The sequence below is a fragment of the Mixophyes fleayi genome, chromosome 5 (assembly GCF_038048845.1).
Source record: "Mixophyes fleayi isolate aMixFle1 chromosome 5, aMixFle1.hap1, whole genome shotgun sequence".
Lineage (NCBI taxonomy): Eukaryota > Metazoa > Chordata > Amphibia > Anura > Limnodynastidae > Mixophyes > Mixophyes fleayi.
This window is the reverse complement of record NC_134406.1, coordinates 67,507,978-67,530,140: the sequence shown is the minus strand read 5'-3', so window position 1 is coordinate 67,530,140 and position 22,163 is coordinate 67,507,978. Positions and strand designations below refer to the sequence as shown.

Below are 22,163 nucleotides of genomic sequence, written 5' to 3'. Positions count from 1 at the left end.
CTGAAATTTTAATATACCAGCACTATATATTTCTGAATTTGCACTACAAACTGTTTGGGGTGTCATATTCCCCCCGTCTACAAAAACTATTTTCTGACTGCTGAAATTCTAATATACCAGCACTATATATTTCTGAATTTTCACTACAAAGTGTTAGGGGTGTCATATTCCCCCGTCTAAAAAAACTGCATTTGCTGACTGCTGAAATTCTAATATACCAGCACTATATATTTCTGAATTTGCACTATAAAGTGTAGGGTGTAATATACACCAAAAGAGAAAAGGTGCTTTGGGCATTTTGATTTATTGTACAGTCTTTGCAGGCTGCATTTTTGTAACTTTCACTATAAAAGTGTAGGGTGTAATATACACCCAACTGGCTTTTTACTTTGAATTTCAATAGCTCTTTTTAGTGCGTTGTCTGGCACCCTGGATTGGTGTGTGTCTGATAAAAGCACACATCCCGGGGGGTTCAGCGCTTGTTGACATTTATTAGCTGTAGAATTAAGGAGGGCCTAGCAGGGATTAAACTGTATTTTTCATAATTTGCACTAATAAGTGTAGGGTGTAATATACACCCAAATAGCTTTTTACTTTGAATTTCAATAGCTCTTTTTAGTGCGTTGTCTGGCACCCTGGATTGGTGTGTGTCTGATAAAAGCACACATCCCGGTGGGGTGGAGGGGGGGGTCGTTGACATTTATTAGCTGTAGAATTACCTCACTTATCCAAGAAACAGGTGGAGCATTCGCTGCCATATATTAGCTGTAGAATTACCTCACTTATCCAAGAAACAGGTGGAGCGATCGATCGTTGCCATGTATTACCTGTAGAATTACCTCACTTATCCAAGAAACAGGTGGAGCGCTCGTTGCAATGTGTCCTAGATGTGGTAGGAACTGCCGTGTGTTTGAGTCATTGCTCTGTTGATTACCATCCAGCCACATTGCTGCAGTATTTGGCTGAAAGTGTATGAAAAGCGTATTGTGACCTGTGAGATGGTCAAAATTTAATGGAAATGACTGCAAATTAGTGTTAGTGAGGTTAGTAATAATATAGGTACAAAATAATATCTAAATTATGTTATTATAGCCCAAAAAATAGAATTTTTTTTAAAAAAGTGCAAAACAAAACCAAAACACGCAAGGGCAGTTTTGGCAAAACCAAAACACGGGGGTCAGTGAGCATCTCTAATTTTTTGTGACCCCACAAGGCAAAACGGGCGATGGTGCTTTAGAGACCCGATAAATACTTCTGATCCCAAATGAATCATGTCTTTTGTGTTGTGAAAAGTTAAGCAAAGATTATCTCAAGCATGTTGAAATACACTCTAATGTGTTCTAATAGAATCCTAGCTGTGTATTGGTTTGTAAAAATAAGCCCTGGATAGAAGCCACTGTTATTCTCTAAAACTTGGCAGCAGAAAAGCTCTAACATGAAAATATTACTGAGCATAATCAAGAGGCCCATACATGCATTCATAATACAATGATGTGGAATTTGGCGCTTTTATAATTTTATCAAAACAATGCATGGTGGGGTAAAGTATAGCATTGGTGTATGATTATAATAGCCTGTATATACTTCCCAAAGCCAAACTGTACACAGCACTCTTATCTAGAACTCATACTGTATTGTGGTTACAGAAGCAGCAGTGCTGAGTATTTCACTGTATATTTGTATGGTAAGAAAATAACCAAGTACGGTCAGTGTGTTTTAGGCTTCCAGCCAGACATACCTGGCTAATACTGATAGTGCCTGGCCCTCATCTACTTTATCAGACTTCTTAACACACACCCATACAGAGATAGGGCTTAAACAAACAAAGTATTTCATGCCTATCAGTTTGCTTTTACATCAATGCTAGCAAAAATATCTGTTTGTTGTAAGGTAGTCAGGTGTAGTTACGAGACAAATGTATGACACATCAAGGTGTGACCAATTAAGCAGAGCCCTACATTTCTGTGTGAGATGTGATTGTGCGATACTGTGTAATGGGACGTGTGTGTAGTGTGTGGTATAGTAGATGGTTTAAAATGTTATCTTAGCATACTCATATCTGTGGTCGAAACTTATGTGCAAAGCCATATCTAGGGGCAAGACTAAACTGCAAAAAACTATAAAAATAATTGATATAATTGATCAATCTGATTTTTGACACAGAACAAGAACAAGGTGTATTCAAACTATTTATAGCTTCCAGATTAGAGCTTTAGAAATGTGCACGGTAGTGCTTCTTCATGTGAGGGGCCTAGACATTGTACATGTATTTATGTGTGAACAAAGTGATATTCCTCTTTTGCTATAATTTGGGAGTGTTGCTTCCTTTAAACTGGTGCTTATTCTTAAGCTGACATTTTATACTAAAGTGGGAACATTCCTTTAATAAACTGAAGTGCTACATTATGGTTAGTGCAGTTTATCAATATCCACACAATAAAAAATAAAAAGCAGCAAAGAAGTATTAGAGGAGCATCATCAAGTTTTTTTTAAATCTGTAAAATTAACATTGCAATTTTTTAGGCTTCTTTGAGTTTCAGAGATCATCTAATAATAAACTGAGGACTGTGTCACACTGGTGATTTTTTTCTTAGTGTTTTTGTAGCTAGGCCTAGCTGGAAAATCGCTGCAGCTTACAAATGAGAGCAATTTCCTCACTGCTTACAAATCTCAGCTTGAAAGAAGTTGGCTTATAAAATTAGTGATTTCAGCAGTTTAATTGCTCAGTGTGACATGCTCTTAGTGGTTTACAGTGTCTTGAAAGTATTCATTCATTTGGCATTTTTAAGTTTAGTTTCTTACATCATGGAACGAAAATGGATTTATTTGTGAATTCAAATGCAAAGCTTTCTTTTAATTACAAATTAATAAAACAGACAATACTTGATTACACAAGTATTCAACCCCATTCCCTTTGTTGTAATATTTGGTAGAAGCACCTTCAGCTGCATTCACAGCTGTGGGGAGGTCTATAAAATCCTTGCAGATCAGGACACTGCAATTTCCATCCAATCTCCTTTGCAACATTACTCAACAACAATTTTCAAATAATTGCACAGATTCTGGATGGGATCGAGGTCCTTGGTTTAATTAGGCCACCTTTTTTTTCTTAAGTCAATTCAATGAGGCTTTTTCTGTAGTATTTGGGTAATTAACATGCTGGAATATAAATCTTCACCCAAGTTCTAGGTCTACTGTAGACTGCAGCCAAATGTCCTCAAGATTTGTCTATATCCTTCTTTATTCATGTAAAGAAGTTTTCCATTCACTGACACAGACAAGCATCCACATAGAATTATGTTCCCTGATGTACAGTGTTAGGCTTGCAACTAACAAACAGGCCAAAAAGTTCACTCTAGGGGGGAAAAATTATTAAATTACGGGTTTGAAAAAGTGGAGATGTTGCCTATAGCAACCAATTAGATTCTATATGTCATTATGTAGAATGTACTAAATAAATGATAACTAGAATATGTTTGGTCGCTATGGGCAACATCTCCACTTTTTCAAATGTTAGATAAATTTAGCCCTAGGTCTCATCAATATTTGGTCTGAAGGTCTCCCACATGCTGGCAGACTCTAGGAGAGATTTCTTTATTTTTCCTTATTTTATTTTTGTCTCCTCCAGGTTATTGTTGCTCCATTGCAGTTTCTCCTGCGTCTAATATTGAAAACTGTTACTCTGCCTCCTTAACAAGTACCGTTCTGGAACAGATGTTTTGCAGGATAGGCTGCTTTAGATAAAAAATAACAGTTGCATCATATTATCTCCATTTCTTTATGATAAAAGCAGTGTTCCGGGGATATTACAAATCTTTTTATATCCTTCAATGATTAGTGCATTTCAATAACTTATTCTTGGATTTGCTTTGAATGTTCTTTGATCTATAGGATGTAGGCGTTCTTTGAAAATGCACCAACCATATTGTGGCATGTGGACAACAGTTAGAGACGGCTACACTTTGGGTCAACTCTGTGACCTACCACCTACATAATCATTATCTCACAGTTATAAAACCGTTACAAATTGGTGAAGTCGGTGGAAAATGACATAAGCACCGAGGAGTGTCCTCACACCAGGGATGGGATATTTGCACCCAGGGGCTTCAACTGTCATTACTGTAGCCATCTCTATTCCTCTTTTGGTGATCACCAAGGCTTCAATAGAGGCAATGGCTACCGCCACGACATCTGAGAACATGGGAAACAAATGTCCTGGTTCTTTGGCCAGCAGTGGTACAAAATAATTTCTGGGCACACAGCAACACCAAACTAGCAGATAACCACAAGAGTAGCCAAGCAGCTCAAAACCAAAAAGCCATCTCCAGAACCCGAATAATAAGGAGGTTCAGTTGAGATAATGGCAAACACAGTCAAGATTTACAGCAGTTGACACTCTTATCATTTCTACAGTGACTAGTTCATTTTCCAAGTCTCCTTATATTGCCTCTCCACATTCCATACTACACCATCGGTAGCTGCAAAAACATGCCAGTCACAAATGGTGGCTGATGATGCTTTAACCTTGTAGTAGCCAAACACGCTTTCCCACCCCCAGCTACAATTGCTATTCCGCTATTTTATGTATCATTCGTTCCCTATATCTTAGACTGTAAGTTCACCTTAGCAGGGCCATCTTTATCTTCTGTTTCATGTCATTTTACATCATGTGTTTGTATTATAATCAACTCAAAGTACAGCGCTGTGCACTATGTTATCGTTTTAATGTTTTATTAATAAAATTAAGCACTATTTTCAATTCTGCAGCATTTTGTCACTCCAATAAACAATTGCTGATAACATTGTTTTCCTAGTGATCTAAACTACAAAACATACATGCACACCCCCCGAAATATATGGGAAACTCACAATTTCTGGGTACCTCTCCTAGATTCCCAGGTCAATCCTCCCAGATCATGCCCACTTATTAATGAAGTGGGTGGGGACACGGTTCACATCATTTTGGCCCTACCCATGTAGTGTGACAGCTTGTTATATGAATCCACTGTAAGGAACGGTGTTTGCCCAGATAATTGCTGTTATTTAAATGTTGAGAAAATCACCAGTGTGGTTTTTAATCTCAATTAAATATACATATTTCACTAAATACAAGAGAAAGGAAGTGTATAATAAACAGAAAACACAAAGAATAAAGACTATTGAGCTTATGGTGAAAATGTGCACAAATAGCAGCAGGACAGTTTTGAAAATGTAAGCGAACACCTGATTGGTTGCTATGAGCTACAGAGACCCAATTTGTTAACTAAGCCCCTAGCATGGTCTCTAGTGAAATCAATTACAGAATTCAATTATACTTAATCCTGCATGAGATATTAAATAACTGGATTGTATGGATGCAGAAAAATGTGTCATCATCACTTTCGCTTTTACAGGCTTCATTTTACATTGCTAATCAGAGTAAAGCGGCTGACATGAGATGACTTGTCACATTCCAGCTAGAGGTGATGGTGCCCACTGTGACAGTTCCCTGATGGGTTGTCAGCCTTTGGGAGGCATTTGAGGTAACATCAAATTTAAACACAGTATAAATACACAGCATTCTATGTACTAGACATCAGACAACCCATTCATAACATATTATTTAGAAAACAACAAGAGTATCATACCAAAATATTTGTAATAGCGCAGCAATGACAAACACACATATATTCATTTCAGTCAGTGTTGAATAGTATTGCTTTCAATTATGTTTATATATTGCAGAATCGATTTCAATTAAGTATCAATTAAACCAGACTTCCATTCTTTATAAACTTTAACTGCTCCTATTATGGACATCATTTATCTTTGGATTGGTATATTACTCACATATTCTTTAATTATAAGTAATTTAGTAAAACAAAATATAACATACAAATAGCATGGGCAGAACGGTGTCTCAATGGTTAACTTATGCCTCACAGCGCTGTGGTCATGAGTTTGAGACTCCAAAAACATACTAGTTTAATTGGCTGCTGTCAAACTTAACTCTGGTCTGTGTGTGTGTTAGGTGATTTAGACTGTAAAGCTCCAATGGGGCAGGGACTGATGTAAATAACAAAAATATTCTCTGCATAGCGCTGTGTAATTGGTGGCGCTATATAAATAAATGGTGATGATTAGGGTGGGAACTACTGAGTGTATTGGACTTGCCCCTGGAGTTGATCTCCTTTATCATGGCTGCACTGTATACACTACAGCAGACCTAAGAAGCATTTGGCTTTAGCAGCAAAGGTTTGGGATTGGCTAAATATCAATGCCAATCAGTGTAATATCAGCACTATGTGATTGGTAGACCAACTATGACGATTTAATGGGGGGGTGTCATGACAGTATATAACAGCTGTCAGTCGGTACTTTCGGCTTGCCTTGACAAAGAACCCTAGCGAAACGCCGGCGTTGTTTTTCCACCTGTCTCATTCTGGCTCCTTATCTTTAGAACAGTGCCCCAGCTTAGATCCATTATAGGCAGTGAGCAATACACCTTCCCTAAATAGTTCCTATATTATCAGCATTGGACTGAAATTGGGATCACTTTCTGATATAGCACAGTGCCATTCTTTAGAATTGGTTACAGGCAGTGAGCAAATCACTCTCTTACCAGAGGATACTTCTGCTGTATATGCATCCTTTTATAATAGTGCATATATTATCAGCATTGGATTATAATGATGATCGTTTGATACAGCATAGTGTTATACTTCAGAAATGGTTGCAGACAGTTAGTTTATTATTCCCTTATTACAGGGTATTTTTTTCTGTATACATTTGCTGCAAATGATTAATAATAATCTGTTCTTTATGGATATTTAGGCACATTCTTTGGACCATTTATGCTTTCTATCAGGTAGATTGAGAATCTATATCCTGAACCATAATTATAGCAGCAATTAGGGGAGCCAATCATATTGATATTTATCAGTATTATTAATTGTATTATAAGGAGACAGTGGAATATATGCAGAATCACACTGCATTTTTAATGTTTGTATACGCTACATACACATGTTGTTTATTTGTTTTTTTAAACCAATATTTCACTACATTCTTTTCAACCAGGTGGATCTAATTGTTTTTAAATAGATACTTATAAAAATTTTAAATATTTTAATTTATTACACCCCGGAGTGCCCTACTATACACTTCTTTTCTCTTTCTGCTTTTCGTGAGTTATATGGGTGTAGGTGCACTCTTCAGGAAATGAAGAATATCATTGTCCTGAATGAATTAAAAGGGTGTTTGAGAATAACTACCTAGTGCGGTTTCTTTCTATTACAACTGTATTGTATACAATACAGCAGACTAGGACAACCTGTGGTGTACAAGCAGCTGTGGAACTAAAGTGGAAAGTTATAGTACCTGGAACACCAGAGCTATTTTGCAGACATTGTCTATTTAAATCAGTGGCATTCATGCAACCTCAAAAGACCTTCACTTGCAACACTTCTTAACCAAGTGTAATTACCACTATGAACTCAAGCAATGATCATGTCACAAAATCTGCATACCATCTTGATTGCATTGTGGAGTCTTGGAACATATTAACCAGCTAAATGTGGGCCATAACACCAGTGCTCTGATGTTATAATACAGGGGATAATGTACTATATGAGGCTGTTTAAACACGTTGCACACCAATAAAAGAAAATGCTACACGCCAATAAAAAATAAACTGTACTAGACAGTATTTACTCTTCCATTTTAAACAATAACTGTGTTTAAAACAGTGTCGGGTTACAGATAGCTTTACACAACTTAGTCCTACATATCTCACCCTGATACACTGGTCTTCTATATTTCACACTTATATTATGAACTTCCATATTTCACCTTTGTGCAATGATCTGCTATATTTTACTCTTATATATTGGTCTCTGGGATGTCAGAGACGGCAAGCGCTGCAGGAGGGCACCATGCTCCAGGGCAAACCAAGAGCACCTCAAAAATGTCTACCTTACGAGTCCATTACTCTGCAGAGCTGGGACATTGGAGTGCAGGAGGAGTATGGGGAGCGGTGCATGAGCAGTGACGCCTCTTCCACGCATGCACAGTGAAAAGGTAAACAGGGCCTCGAGACGCATTGGCTGACCCTAGACAGGGGGGTGACAAGATAACTCAGCACTGGCTCTGACTGGTCTTCTATATTTTATGCTTATATACAAGTCTTCTGTATTTCACTCTAACACACTAGCTTCCGTATTTCACCCGTATACACTAAACTTTCTCAGTTCATCTTTATACACTGGTCTTCCATATTTCACACATATGTATTCTGGTCTGTTATATTTTCCTCTTATACACTGGTCTTCAATTCTAATACAAATTGACCCTAACCTGTGTATCTGACTGTGTGTGTGTTAGGAAATTTAGACTGTAAGCTCCAATGGGGTAGGGACTGATGTGAGTGACAAATATTCTCTGTACAGCGCTGCGGAATTAGTGGCGGTATATAAATAATAGATGATGATGATACTGATATTTAGGGATCATGGCCTCCTTTATGACAGCTTTTATTAGAACACAGATTTAAATAGTTCATAATCATGATTGAGGTTCTATTACCTTTATACACTTTTTTTACATCTAGGGATTTAATATTACTACTCTTTAGCTTACTTTTGATATTATTTAAAACCATAACACTAGTGGGAAAGCACACTACGATTTGAAGTAGTCACATAGAGATGGCACGTATGCTTTCTATTTACTCTTACTCACAAGGAAAATGAGATTTGTTTATCAAATTGATATATTTACTTATCACTGTACACAGGAGTTAGTGGGGATTAGAGAATGAATAACAAGTTTTATATGGGGATTTTTGGATTGAAACACAGTGACCTGACTATTGAGTATATCTGGGGGTATAGCAACACCAAACTGCGGGTTTAAAAAAAGAGGAGATGATGCCTATAGCAACCAATCAGATTCTAGCTGTTATTTATTTAGTACAGCTAGAATATGATTGGTTGCTATAGACAACATCTCCACTTTCTCAAACCCGCAGTTTAGTAAATATACCCCCTGGTCTTCAATATGACAATTTGACATTTATTTCATACAGATTTTATACTGATGGCTTGCAAGAGAGTATGTGGATGCTTTTTCAGCAGTGAATTTAAATTTAAGCTAATTGGTTGCTAGACAAAAAAGTCTAGGTATTTGTGTTCATTTTATTGATGTGTTTAGCTGTGTTTTAAAAAAGAACATCTCCAACTGTGTTTGAACTTCACAATGTTAATGTGTATTTGTTGAAGAAATTATATTTACTGCACTTTTTATTATCATAACATTTATCATGCAACAGTAATTTTCATGTAATTTTGGATTATGGCAATAAATACCTATAATATATAAGTCACATTCAGCACTCACCTGAGACTGCGTGAGCTGTATAATAAAGGATAAGCACAACAAAACCACCTGGTCTGTCTAAGATTAATCAAAATACCCCATTAATTATACTTCACACTCAATACTGGCACCACCAAAAATTGAAACTAAAGCTCTCATTTTGAAGCAGTACTCCTTGACTTAAATACCACTACAATCTAAACTTAAATTAACCAGAATTATCGTAAACCAAACAACCCCTTGTATTTCAATTATGTAGCATTATAATAACCAAGCTAACGAGCAAGCACTACAAAGACAGAATGTTATTAAATGGAGATTAATAAAGTAAAAAATGTCACATTGTTTTAAGTTATAAAAATATATAATAAAATGACACACACAGTAATACACAATTATGCAAATGAGTTCCTTAAAATAAAATGAAATGGCAACAAAAAAATATAATACTAACACTATATAGTCCTGAAATATATTGGCTTGAGGGGCAGCAAAACTACAGGCAGCTCCTCAATCAGATTAACTAACACAAAGACTGACAACAGATAACAGTTTTTTTTATAGTATTTAAATACACTTTTTTCCCTGGTCCTCCTCATTCATTGAGACCTTATTGGAAGAGGTCTGTGTTAATTGTAGTTAATAACAGTGTTCTCCGACCTCCACCATATACACAATTTTAAAAATAAATTATATTTTTACCAGCATACCACAGAAACAACATAACTCATTCATTCAACAGAGTGTCAATTTATGCACATATGCATACTAAACATGAAAATATTCGGTACATGTTCACTTTGATGAATATCTTTTCCATATGAAACATGAGGACTTAAGTGACCACATTATGACTTCAAGTCTTATCTTTCAGGCTATGGGGAGGGAAGTTCAGTCTAAGTGTAACTAATCTCTTGATGACAGGACACTGGCCACAGCAGACTGCTAGGAGAGAGTAAATGGCCAAGGAGGATTGTTATCATATTTCGATAACCCTCTAATTACATATATATATATATATATATATATATAAATATACATATATATATATACATATAAACACACATATATATATATATATATATATATATATATAAAAATATATATATATATATATACATACTACACACACATATATATATATACACATATAGATATATACACACACACACATATCATCATCATCATTTATTTATATAGCGCCAACATATTCCGTAGCACTTTACAATTGGGCACTATATATATATATATATATATATATATATATATATATATATATATATACATACACACACACACACACACACACACACACACACACACACGTGTGTGTGTGTATATATATATATATATATATATATATATACATATATATATATATATATACATATATATATATATATATATATATATATATATATATATATATATATATATATATACACACACAATGTTAAACCCGAGTGTTTAACGTTTGCACTGGAAAAAAGGTATATATCTAACCCGGTGGTGCTCACTTTGTCGACTGCAATAATCCCAACAACAGATAGCCCGACATAAATAATCCAACAGGTTTAAAATGCGACTGTGTAAAATCGCTGCAAGAAGAAATGACATAAATTACAATGGCCAGAGTGAGATTGACGGTTGTAAAGCAGCAATGGCCAGACCCAACGCCTGGATTACATTATAAATGCGTTGGGTTCAGCCATTGCTGCTTTAAAACTGGCAATCAAACTCTGGCCATTGTAACTGACTTAATTTCTTCATGCAGAGATTTTACACAGTTGCATTTATATCTGGCGGCAATTAGGCGTGTAGGAAAACTTTGATGTCACTTTTATAGTAGGTCTATATTTAATCTTTGTCCAGCTGATACTATTCGGAATATTTATGTCAGACTACCTGTTGTTGTGATTATTGCAGCCTAAAAAACGTACCCCATCCATCTAACCGATGAAGATCTGGTGTCAAGCAAAAAAAAATAACTAAGATAAGAAGTTGAAGACACTGGAGTTTATGCAAATACTGCTGGTAACTTGTCTTTACCATTTTGATACAGCTTTGCCTTGATATAACTGCTTGATACATTTGTTTACACTTTGGGACTGTATGTTTCTAACTAAAGAATAGGAAACATTCAGTGACTTTCATTAGTATTATATTACCCATCTGCCTTTATGATTATTTATAGATCTTAGTAACAATGTTATCTGATTTTTTTATCCACCAGATTATTAAGACCTTTTACAGTTTATTATCATCTCACAGGCATTTGCAGATACTGATAATTGTTCTTATAAGAAATCTCATATCAGTTTTTATGTGATGTTTGCTATATCTTTTATATATAGTATTATTTTGTTTTGATTTTTTTTTATTTATCCACAGACAGTTTTTAATAAGTATTACAATTTTTTTTACTATTATGCTTCATTATTATATTATGTTATTTTTACTAGTATATATTTTATTTTGATATATTAGGTTGACCTATTTTATATTTTATATTGTAGCTTTTGATTGGAAAGTGGTTGCAGGCTCTTAATACAGCGGCTTTGACCACCAGTCTTTTGCTCACGGCCTCTTAAAGGTAATTTGCCTTTGCACTTAACATATATTATTTCATTGATTTCAGCCCCAGGCCCATGGTGGAAACAACAGCAACTGGAGGAAATCTATTCAAAAACAGAAAGAATATAAAAACTTCACCCATATACACTAGATTCCCATATTTCACCTGTAAGCACTGGTTTTCCATATTTCACCCTTATACACTAGTCTTCCATATTAAACCCTTATCCACTGAACTACCATATTTAGGAATCAATAAAAAAAACAGGAAAAATTACAATGTTCACATAGGTTCTACTTAGTATCCCTTCTGTCTACACACAGTGGAGACAACTATTTAAGGGACGTAAGAGTGAGGCACAACTGGTTCACAAAATGCCAGTAGGCCACAGAGAAACATACAGGCATGTAAAAAAAAAAAAAAAAAAAAAAAAAAAGGAAGCATAGGATTCTCCCATAATCACATTTAGCTACAACCTTACATTATTCATTTGTGAATAACATACACACAATAAACAAACAAGAAAAAAATAACTACCATAAAAGAACACTAAACATTGTGTATATATTGAGGTAGTCTTCAAACCAGTGTCCTTACAATTGAAAGATTGGGAGTGCTTCAATCTCCGCCTGTTTGTGAAACATGGTATTGTACCATTGAGTGTAGAAATCTCCCAATAAACCCCAACGAAATATGACTTTAAAGTCCCACTGCACGTAATTTATCCATCCTTGCTTGGTGATTTGCCCATTGCTGTACATTATATATCTTATATTGCTCAACAACAGCCATAATACTATATCTCAGTAGAGCACAGGGAGGAAAGGAAATCAGATAAGCGTCTACTGTATATAATACTCAATACAAAATGTAGCCATTATTTCAATTCTATGTTTACAATAAAGATATGCCACAATATATTCAGGAATATATGGATTTATCTCTCACAGAACAAAAAAGCAGCCTGAACGTTTTATTTTCTTTATTCTACAAGATGTATGAATATCTCTACTTGACCTTTCATCACAACACTAACATTGTTTATCTAGTAAAAACATTTCCATTTCTCCAGTAACTGATTCTTGTGTATATCTGTCCATGTATTTTGGATATTGTTGTGTAAATTCGCAGCCTACTAAAAAAAAACAACTGATGTTACAAGACTGATGTTACAAGCCTGGCAATCTTATGAATACACTGTGCACTCTTCAGATGAGGTTTTATCTAGAGAGCTAGTGTTTATCCACTCAAACTAAAATATGCATCAAAGGAAATTACTAAAAAGGTCACTTCCAACATAAAGTCTGTGTACTTAGGGCTTAAAGCAGGTGTCAGTGTTTTATTTATCGACCAAACAAAATCAACACTTAAACAATTAAAGCGTGTTAATCTGTGCCAATTTTCGGAGACACAGGGAGATAAGGGACACAAAAATAAACCTGTCTTCATCCTCTTAAATACAGAAATAGTCGACAAAACATAAGGTTTATTGCACAGTAAATTCCAAAAAAAAAAACAACATTTTGAAAAGGTTAAAAAAAGCACATGAATCATTGAACTGGAAAATCCAAGGGCACATCATTATGACATACTGTAGCAAGTTACGGCAACAAACATGTCAATAAACTGTGATTCAAACAAAAAATATTAAACCTAAAGTGAGAACTGGAAAAGCATGTCTTCTGGTAGATATGTGAAATAACATCACTGCTCAAGTAGGCTAATGTAATTCAAACATGTAGCAATTCTATTGCAATCACCTTTAAATTAATCTCATTTTGTTTCTCGTCAAGCATAAAAACACTTGTTGTGTGTGACTGCCTGCTTTAAAATAATAGGGCAATATAACAAGACCTGAGGACACCCCTAAATAACAGCTTATCAAAGCGATATATGATTGAAATGATATTATCCTCTTATGGTCTAATACAATAGTACACCATTCAACACGGTGGCTTAGTGGTTAGCACTTCTGCCTCATAGCACTGGGGTCATTAGTTTGATTCCGGACATTGCCCTTAACTGTAAGGAGTTTCTATGTTCTCCCCGTGTTTACTTGGATTTCCGCCAGGTGCTCCGGTTTCCTCCCACACTCCAAAAACATACTGGTAGGTTAATTGGCTGCTATTAAATTGCCCTCAGACTGTGTGTGTGTATGTTTGGGGATTTAGATTGTAAGCAATGGGGCAGGGACTGATGTGAGTGAGTTCTCTGTACAGCGCTGTAGGATTAGTGGCGCTATATAAATAAATAGATGATGATGATGATGATGATGAACATTAACAAACTATATATCACTTCTACAAGTCAGTCTAGTAAATATGATGAAAGTTTATCGTTCAAGCAATCTCATTGACTACACACAGCAGAGGCAGATATTTTGTAGGATGAACACACAGTTTCCAATTCATTTACTAGGAACCAGTGACTTTAATGAGGCAAATAGTTTGTGTCTCTGAGATCATCTCTGTAACACCACAAGTTCCATGTGAATTTACCTGGCTGCTTTCTTATGAATATTGGTTATGACTTCACTGTGTGCAAGCAAGAGATGCACTTAGCAAATATTGACTACCAAATCACATGAATGCAGCTTTTGCCATTAGCTTTTCTAAAAATGTACCAACAGTGCCGTACACAACAAGAGACCGATTTACAACGAGCAATAAGAGGTGACATAACACATCAAGCGACATCGTTATAAGATTGTCACTTACCTGCAGTTTGGAGGAGGGTCCAGTGTTATCTCTGCAAGTTCTTTCTGAATTCTTGAAAGGAAAGAAAATATAATAATGATTAATTAGCTTTACTTGAATTATTATATAGTCCTTAAAAACACATATTTAACCTTAGTAAAAAAATAATAATTAAGAAACACAAATACAGTGAACATAATGGACTTCAAATACCCTGAATATAATATAATGAAGAAAGTACAATAGTATGATACAAAATAATAACTATAATATCACCATTTATAGTATATAACAGCATTGGAAATTCCCAGCTCAGTGCTGAGTCGAGATCTTCTGGCTTTTAAACTCAAAAAAATGTAACAAAACTGACAAATATTTTTTTTATTAGCTTTGGGAAATACTCTAGTAAGGATTTTAAGTGAAATATCTGCATGAAAAAACCACAGCAGTACCCATTTAAGATAAAAAAAAAAATCACCATTCATTTCATATGAATCATTTCGTAGCTCAGCTACTAGAATGGAGGAATGTACTCATGAAACAGCAGTCACAAAGGATTTTACAAGTTTACTGGATGCCAACATTCTATTCCCACAAAAAGATCAGTTTCAGAATGTTCACTTTAGATTACATATTCAACACATGGGTACCTGGTACCAGCAGAAAAATTACTAAAACATAAAAAAGACAAATTCTATATTGAAGGCACTCTCAATCCATTCTAATATTGTTCCAAAAAGAGTTTCTTGAAACCATGTCTTTATTGCTATTTCAACGCTTTTTTTTTCTTTTACCACGTCTCTTTTTTCTCCCAAGTAAAATATTTAAAAAAATAGAGTGATTATTAGTAATAAGAAAATTGTGTAACTGTGTGTTTTATAACAGAGGGAAAAATAAAAACTTCACCCCTCAATACCCGGTTAGTGCATTCTAATCTTATAATGACTACTGCAAGAAGTGTTGACAAAAGCACCATCATAGATACGGAGGACTGTTTTGAATAGCGGTAACTAAACAATCCACTTAAAGTTGTACACATGTAATTGTTGCGTCCAGTGCAGAAAATTAATTCTTTGCCCCAGCAGAAAAATGCCAGCAATAATATCTACGAAAATGGTAATGGTTTTTAAATAGATAAAATAATGTAATACCGGCCTTAAAATGTATCATTTTCTAAATTTAAAATTGTATAAACAATATCTGAATGCAATTGTAACAAGAGCGCACATTAGTTTTCTAATGACAAAAGTGGCAAAGTTATTCAAGTGGGAATTACCATCAAAACTCTGTAAACACAGTGAATCCGGAATGTATTCACAGCGCTTCACTTAGTCCACATTTTGTTATGTTACAGCCTTATTCCAAAACTGAATAAATTCTTTTTTTTTCCCCTCAAAATTCTACACACAATACCCCATAATGACAACATGAAAAAAGTGAGATTTTTGCAAATTTATTAAAAATAAAAACTAAGAAATCACATGTACATAAGTATTCAGCGGCAGAAACTAGGAGACTAGTCAGCATAGAGGGAAAGATGAATGCAACAATGTACAGAGACATCCTGGATGAAAACCTGTTTCAGAGCACTCTTGATCTCACAACAGATCAATGACCCTAAGCACACAGCCAAGATATCAAAGGAGTGGCTTCAGGACAACTCTGTGAATGTCCTTGAGTCGCCCAGCCAGAGCCCAGACTTGAATCTGATTGAACATCTCTGGAGAGATCTGAAAATGACTGTGCACCGACGCTTCCCATCCAACCTGATGGAGCTTGAGAGGTGCTGCAAAGAGGAATGGGCGAAACTGGCCAAAGATAGGTGTGTCAAGCTTGTGGCATCATATTCCAAAAGACTTGAGGCTGTAATTGCTGCCAAAGGTGCATCAACAAAGTATTGAGCAAAGCTGTGAATACTTATGTACATGTGATTTTCAAAAATCTCGAAAAAACTTTTTCACGCTGTCATTATGGGGTATTGCGTGTAGAATTTTGAGGGGAAAAAAAGAATTTATTCTATTCTGGAATAAGGCTGTAACATAACAAAATGTGGAAAAAGTGAGCGCTGTGAATACTTTCCGGATGCACTGTATATATATTTAGGTTTAAACATACCAAGGAGTCATCTTTTTTGTGAGATAAATGTTTTTTTGTCTCATGGATTAGTATTTTATGATTGGAGTAAATGATCCTTAAACTGTGGATCTGAAGTTGTCATGTCTGCAGCTTTTATTCCTTAGGGTGGTTTACTGCTGCATGCGGCATGTTTCTCTTGCACTCAATTTAGCATGTGGGGCATAGGTAACATGAATTAAGTATCCCCGTGGTCACCACACACTATTAATAAAAGCGATCACAAAGAGTTTATGACAGACCACGCATATCATCCATTCACTATGTGGAAGCTGCACGGTTCACGATAGAGAGAGCAGAGAGTAGCTCAGGAGTAGTGAGCCGTCTGTGTGTACGAACTCTTAGCCTCAATGGCTAGTCACTTCTGGCAGTGCTACAAACCATCTAAATCTATAGTCTAATTGAGTGAATAAAGAAGAGGTATTGAAGAAAAACATATTCCCATAAATGGATCTTGAAGAGACACAGCAATTCCAAATAATGAAAACATTTTTCATAGTTACGCTTCCCACCATACAAAGAGTAGTTCTGCAGAGGCAATTAGTTACCATGATCACAAATGACACCTATTACATTCAGATACTTTGAAAATTTCATATCAATGTACACACAGTTGTGATATATATTAAAAATTACTGTTAATTGCAATATTTTAATGAGTCATTTTTCTTTTTGGACTAAAATAATAATAATAATAATAAAAATCAACCACATTTATTCCATGTTGTGTAATATATATGTATAGATATTGTGAGTGAAAATATATTGTGAAGCATTTAAGAGAGATTGTGAAATGAGTTATTTGGGCACAATGCAATAATAACTTCCATATCATGCTCAATTTACTCCTTAGTCAATGTAATTCACAATTTCATGTGCAGTTATATAGTAGAATACTAAAACGAAGCACCAAAAATGAAGTAAAAATGAAACGCAAAATAATATTGAATTTTAAATGTACTGAGTTAGGGCAGGTGCATTGCTGCAAATGTTGCTCACTACAGTTGTAAAGGGACATTACACAAACAAATGAGTCTTTTTAAAAATAAGTAATGAGTCATATTATGTAATATTATTGAAATCTGGTAAGAAATAAACATCTTAGTCTTGAATAACATAAGATTAACTAATGTACTGACATTTTAAGAGAAACAAATAGAAAATCAACAGCAATAATTAGGGTATGTTTTAACATTAAAAGTAAGCTGTGCATTTGAGCTAAAATGGCAAGTGTTTAAATGAATACATACAAAAATATTGTTTAAGCAAAAAGATATGTGCAATAGATTTAGATTCTGTTTATGTGTTAGTCTGATCAGTGTTTGTGCAGACACAGTAACTTCTTAACCACTTGAACAGGTCAAAAAGCTATCTCCTGCAAACATGGATTATGAAAACAATGGCTGCCAGTGTCAAAAGTCTTTGTAGCCAAAACACTGAAGAATCTTACAGAGAAACATAATGGATGACAGCAATTAAGAATAATGTAGTAAGCCTACAATTGTGGGTGAAGTGTTTGTTGCTTCTCCATTGAAAATTCCAGGATATTGTATAGTGTCATGACTCAACTAAAAGTCAATTGTAAGATAGTGTTTTGTGACAATCTACAATTGCTATATGTATGCAAGTTCACTGTGCCTCTAGAAAAAAAGTCGTTCACAGCAGCTAGATCTTACTTCATAATATCTATAGTTCTGTTAAAAGGAACTGTAAATCTAGATGACTTGCGTAAAATTTCTACTAAAAACATTCACAAATTTATATTTTATATATATATATATATATATATATATATATATATATATATATATTAGTTCCGTAAGCTTATCAGACACAAATATATATTTTTATAAAGTCTTGATCAGTAATCCCACTGAAAGACACTGCCGTCAGTCTTTTATCAGCCTGAAATAACTGCTATCTAAGAAAAGTAGTTTACACTTACCTGGATAGCAAATCTAAATTCAAAGTTATTTTAATATATGAGTACCTTTATTTTATATATTTTTGAACAGTAGCAGTTATTTTGTATAACGCACCATATACTTTAGCTTTTAGTGGTCCTTTATCTCAGGCTGGCTCAAGCCAACTAGGTTATACACAATACTAGCAAATCTAATATTGTCTACAGAAAAACAAAATGTCTAAAGAAGCTTGGGGAGTAATTCTACTAAAGTAACAGCAGCAGCACCAAGTGGTAAAAAATGAAACATTTATTTGAAATTTTACAGAAAAACTAGACCCTTTAATGAATGTAACTTTCAATCAGGTTGTTGTTCTACAGGTTGTGCAACTGGGTGTTTTATAATAGTGTGTATAATATATACATGCTTCCCACTTTACCTCCAGAATTGAGTCAATACGTCATGACATCTCCTCCCATCAGTCCCTTCTTGCCCCACCCTCTCCCTGCTCCATACCCATTTTGTCCCTCCTCCCATCCTCCTCTGTGGATGCTATCTTCATCCCCTGCTCCCCACTGTCACCCCCATTTCACTTCCATCTCTTCCTTCACTCTGCCAATAAAATCTGCACCATTCTCTCCTCCTCACCCCCCTCCATCTGCCCATTTGACCCCATCCCTTCCCACCTCCTCCTATCCCTCTCTCGAGGCCTGCTCCCACCTTGCCCACCTCCTCAACCTATCTTTCTCCTCTGGAACCTTCTCCTCCTCCTTTAAACATGGTCTTGTCTTCTCCATACTCTAAAAATTCTCATTTGACTCTACTTCTCTCTTTAATTACCGCCCTATCTCCCTCCTTTCTTTTGCCTCCAAACTCCTCAAATGGGTTGTCTATAACCGTCTCACTTCCTTTCTCTCTTCTTACTCATTCCTTGACCCACTTCAAGACGGTTTTCACTCCCTCCACACCGAAACTGCCCTCACCAAGGTCACTACTGACCTTCTCTTCTGTAATATAAAGGACTCTTCAGTCTTCTTATCCTTCTCGACCTCTCTGCTGCCTTTGATACCATTGACGACTCCTTCCTTCTGAAAACTCTCAAATCTATAAGCCTGAGTAACACTGTCCTTTCCTGGTTTTAATCTAGTCACACCAACCGCTCTTTTTCAGTCTGTACACCTGACTTCACATCCTCCCTCTTCCCTTACCTGTTGGAGGTCCCCAAGGATCTGTTCTTAGCCCTCTGCTCTTTTACCTCTTCACCTCCTTCATTGGTGGCTTGCAGTACCGCCTCAATTTTGAGGACACCCAAATCTATCTTTCATCCCCTAACACTACCTTCCATTCTGTCCCTCAAGTCTGATTCTAGAGGTCATTCTCGACTCCTCCCTCTCCTTCAAACCTCACATTCTGTCCCTCTCAAAATCCTGCTACTTCCACCTCCAGAATATATCCAAGATATGGCCCTTTCTCACCACAGAAGCCCCCAAAACTCTTATTCACTCCCTTGAAATCTCTAGCTTTGATCACTGTAACCTCTTTCTCTCTGGCCTACCTGTCTCCTGCCCTGCCCCTCTTAAGCCTATCCTCAATACTGCTGCCGGTCTTATTTTTCTCTCTTGCCTCTCTATCTTTGTAGTTTCTCTCTACCAGTCGCTACATTGGCTCCCCATGGCCTACAGAATTAAATTTAAACTCCTCACCACCTCCTTCTAAGCTCTCAATCAATCATCCCCCGTGCATCTCAAGCATGATCTCTAGCCACACTCCTTGCCACCCTCTCTGTTCTGTCAGTGACCACAACCTTACTACTTCATTGACTCTTCCCACTTCCGCTTCAAGGACTTTGCCTAGGCTGCTCCCAGCTGTGGAACGATCTCCCAAGGCCTATCAGGTTAGCCTCTGTTCTCAAAGGTTTCAAATGTGCCCTTAAGAGTCATTTCTTTATTCAAGCCTATCAGCCCTCCTCCTAACTCCCTTGTCTCAGCTTTATTCCCCACTTCCCCAATACTGATACGACCCTATTTGTGTCTTGCTCTTTCCTTTAGGATGTAAGCTCTCACGAGCAAGGCCATATTTCCTTGTGTTCTCCGTCTACTATTCCATCACTTTCTGTACCTCTTGGTCTGCTTCCCTAGCAATTTTCTTGAGCTCAGGCCTACTTCACGCTGGTCATTATCGTCACTCTCACTCACTGTCCCGTAAATTACTTGCTTAGCATTACCATGTTATATTACTTATTTATTCAGTATATCTGTTCTTCATATTTTGTTTTTCATGTATCATGTAATGTGCTATGGATCATTGCGTTCTGTATATGTTATGTACGGCACTATGGATCTTTAGTGGCTCCTTATAAATAAAAGATAATAATATTAATCACTAGTATACAGGGGAATAACCTTGAGTCATTTGAAAAGAAAATGTATGACCCCCCCCAGAAGAAACAAGCAGGGACAGGAATTGTAGATTAAGTGCACTGTACACAATTTATTTTACACCTACATTTCTCAAAGTAAATATGAACATAGCAGGACTATTCCTTTACCCTCCACCCACATACAAAATGTGCTTAACTGTTATCATGGCAAATTAAGAAGTGTAAACAACTAACATTTATTATAACAACCAAAATTGCATATACCAACAGCACAGTAAATACACTGGAGAAACACTAGAGTAACGTTAAACAGGGAGTGAAAAGAAGCTAAGAGGTCAGAGGAAAAAAGTCTTATAATGTATCTGTGTTGGAGGGAGAGGGGAAGGTTTTTAGTAGCATGTAAAAGTATGTTATGGTTAGTGAGTCTAGTGCCAGATGAGGGCTCTCTCTGAAAGACATTTATGTTCAAACTGTGCTTTTTACGTGATGAAGGGAATATACATTGAAGTGTTAAGTTCACATGTACATTAACAAAGTATCAGAGTAGATGATATATTCTACCGAGCACTTTATGTCTCATGTGTGCTATCTTCCAGTTTGCAGCTATATATAAACAGGCAGCCTTACTGTAGGGGGTACATTATTCCTGATATTACACAAGTTTCACTTTGAGTCAAAGCAAATTGCTTGAGGATATCCTCTCATCTATGTGTATTTTACCTTCACTGACAGTTACACATTCTATTTCAAAACACTTTCATAATGAGTCATATGACACAAGTGACATCACTACTCTAGAAATATAAATCTTATTTTACAAGAATGACATATCTATTCTACAAATATAGGTTAAATTTTGCAGGACTGACATCATTACTCTCCAGATATAGGCACTATTCATCAAATTTAACTATATTTTACAGGGTATTTTATATATCTTCATGTCTACTGTGTAATATACATATAGCATTAATTTAGACACAGGTAAGATAAATAAACTTTATTACGCCCCAAATCTAAAATTAGATAACTGTATGCAGTCTCACATTTACACACACAAAAAGGCTACATACCTACTGATTAAATGTGATTTAGTAGTGTTTTGAACACTAGTAAAATAC

General features: G+C 35.8%; 1 protein-coding gene across 2 annotated transcripts in view; it reads right to left on the bottom strand.

Annotated features, from left to right (window-relative positions):
- The window catches only part of LOC142158410 (ubiquitin-conjugating enzyme E2 E2), a 199,445-nt gene that overhangs the window by 149,622 nt on the left and 27,660 nt on the right, over positions 1 to 22,163 (bottom strand). For both annotated transcript variants that reach the window (XM_075212333.1, XM_075212334.1), the window contains exon 3: positions 14,647 to 14,697. In XM_075212333.1, the coding sequence (XP_075068434.1) occupies positions 14,647 to 14,697 (51 nt within the window). The remainder of the gene's footprint in view (positions 1 to 14,646; positions 14,698 to 22,163) is intronic.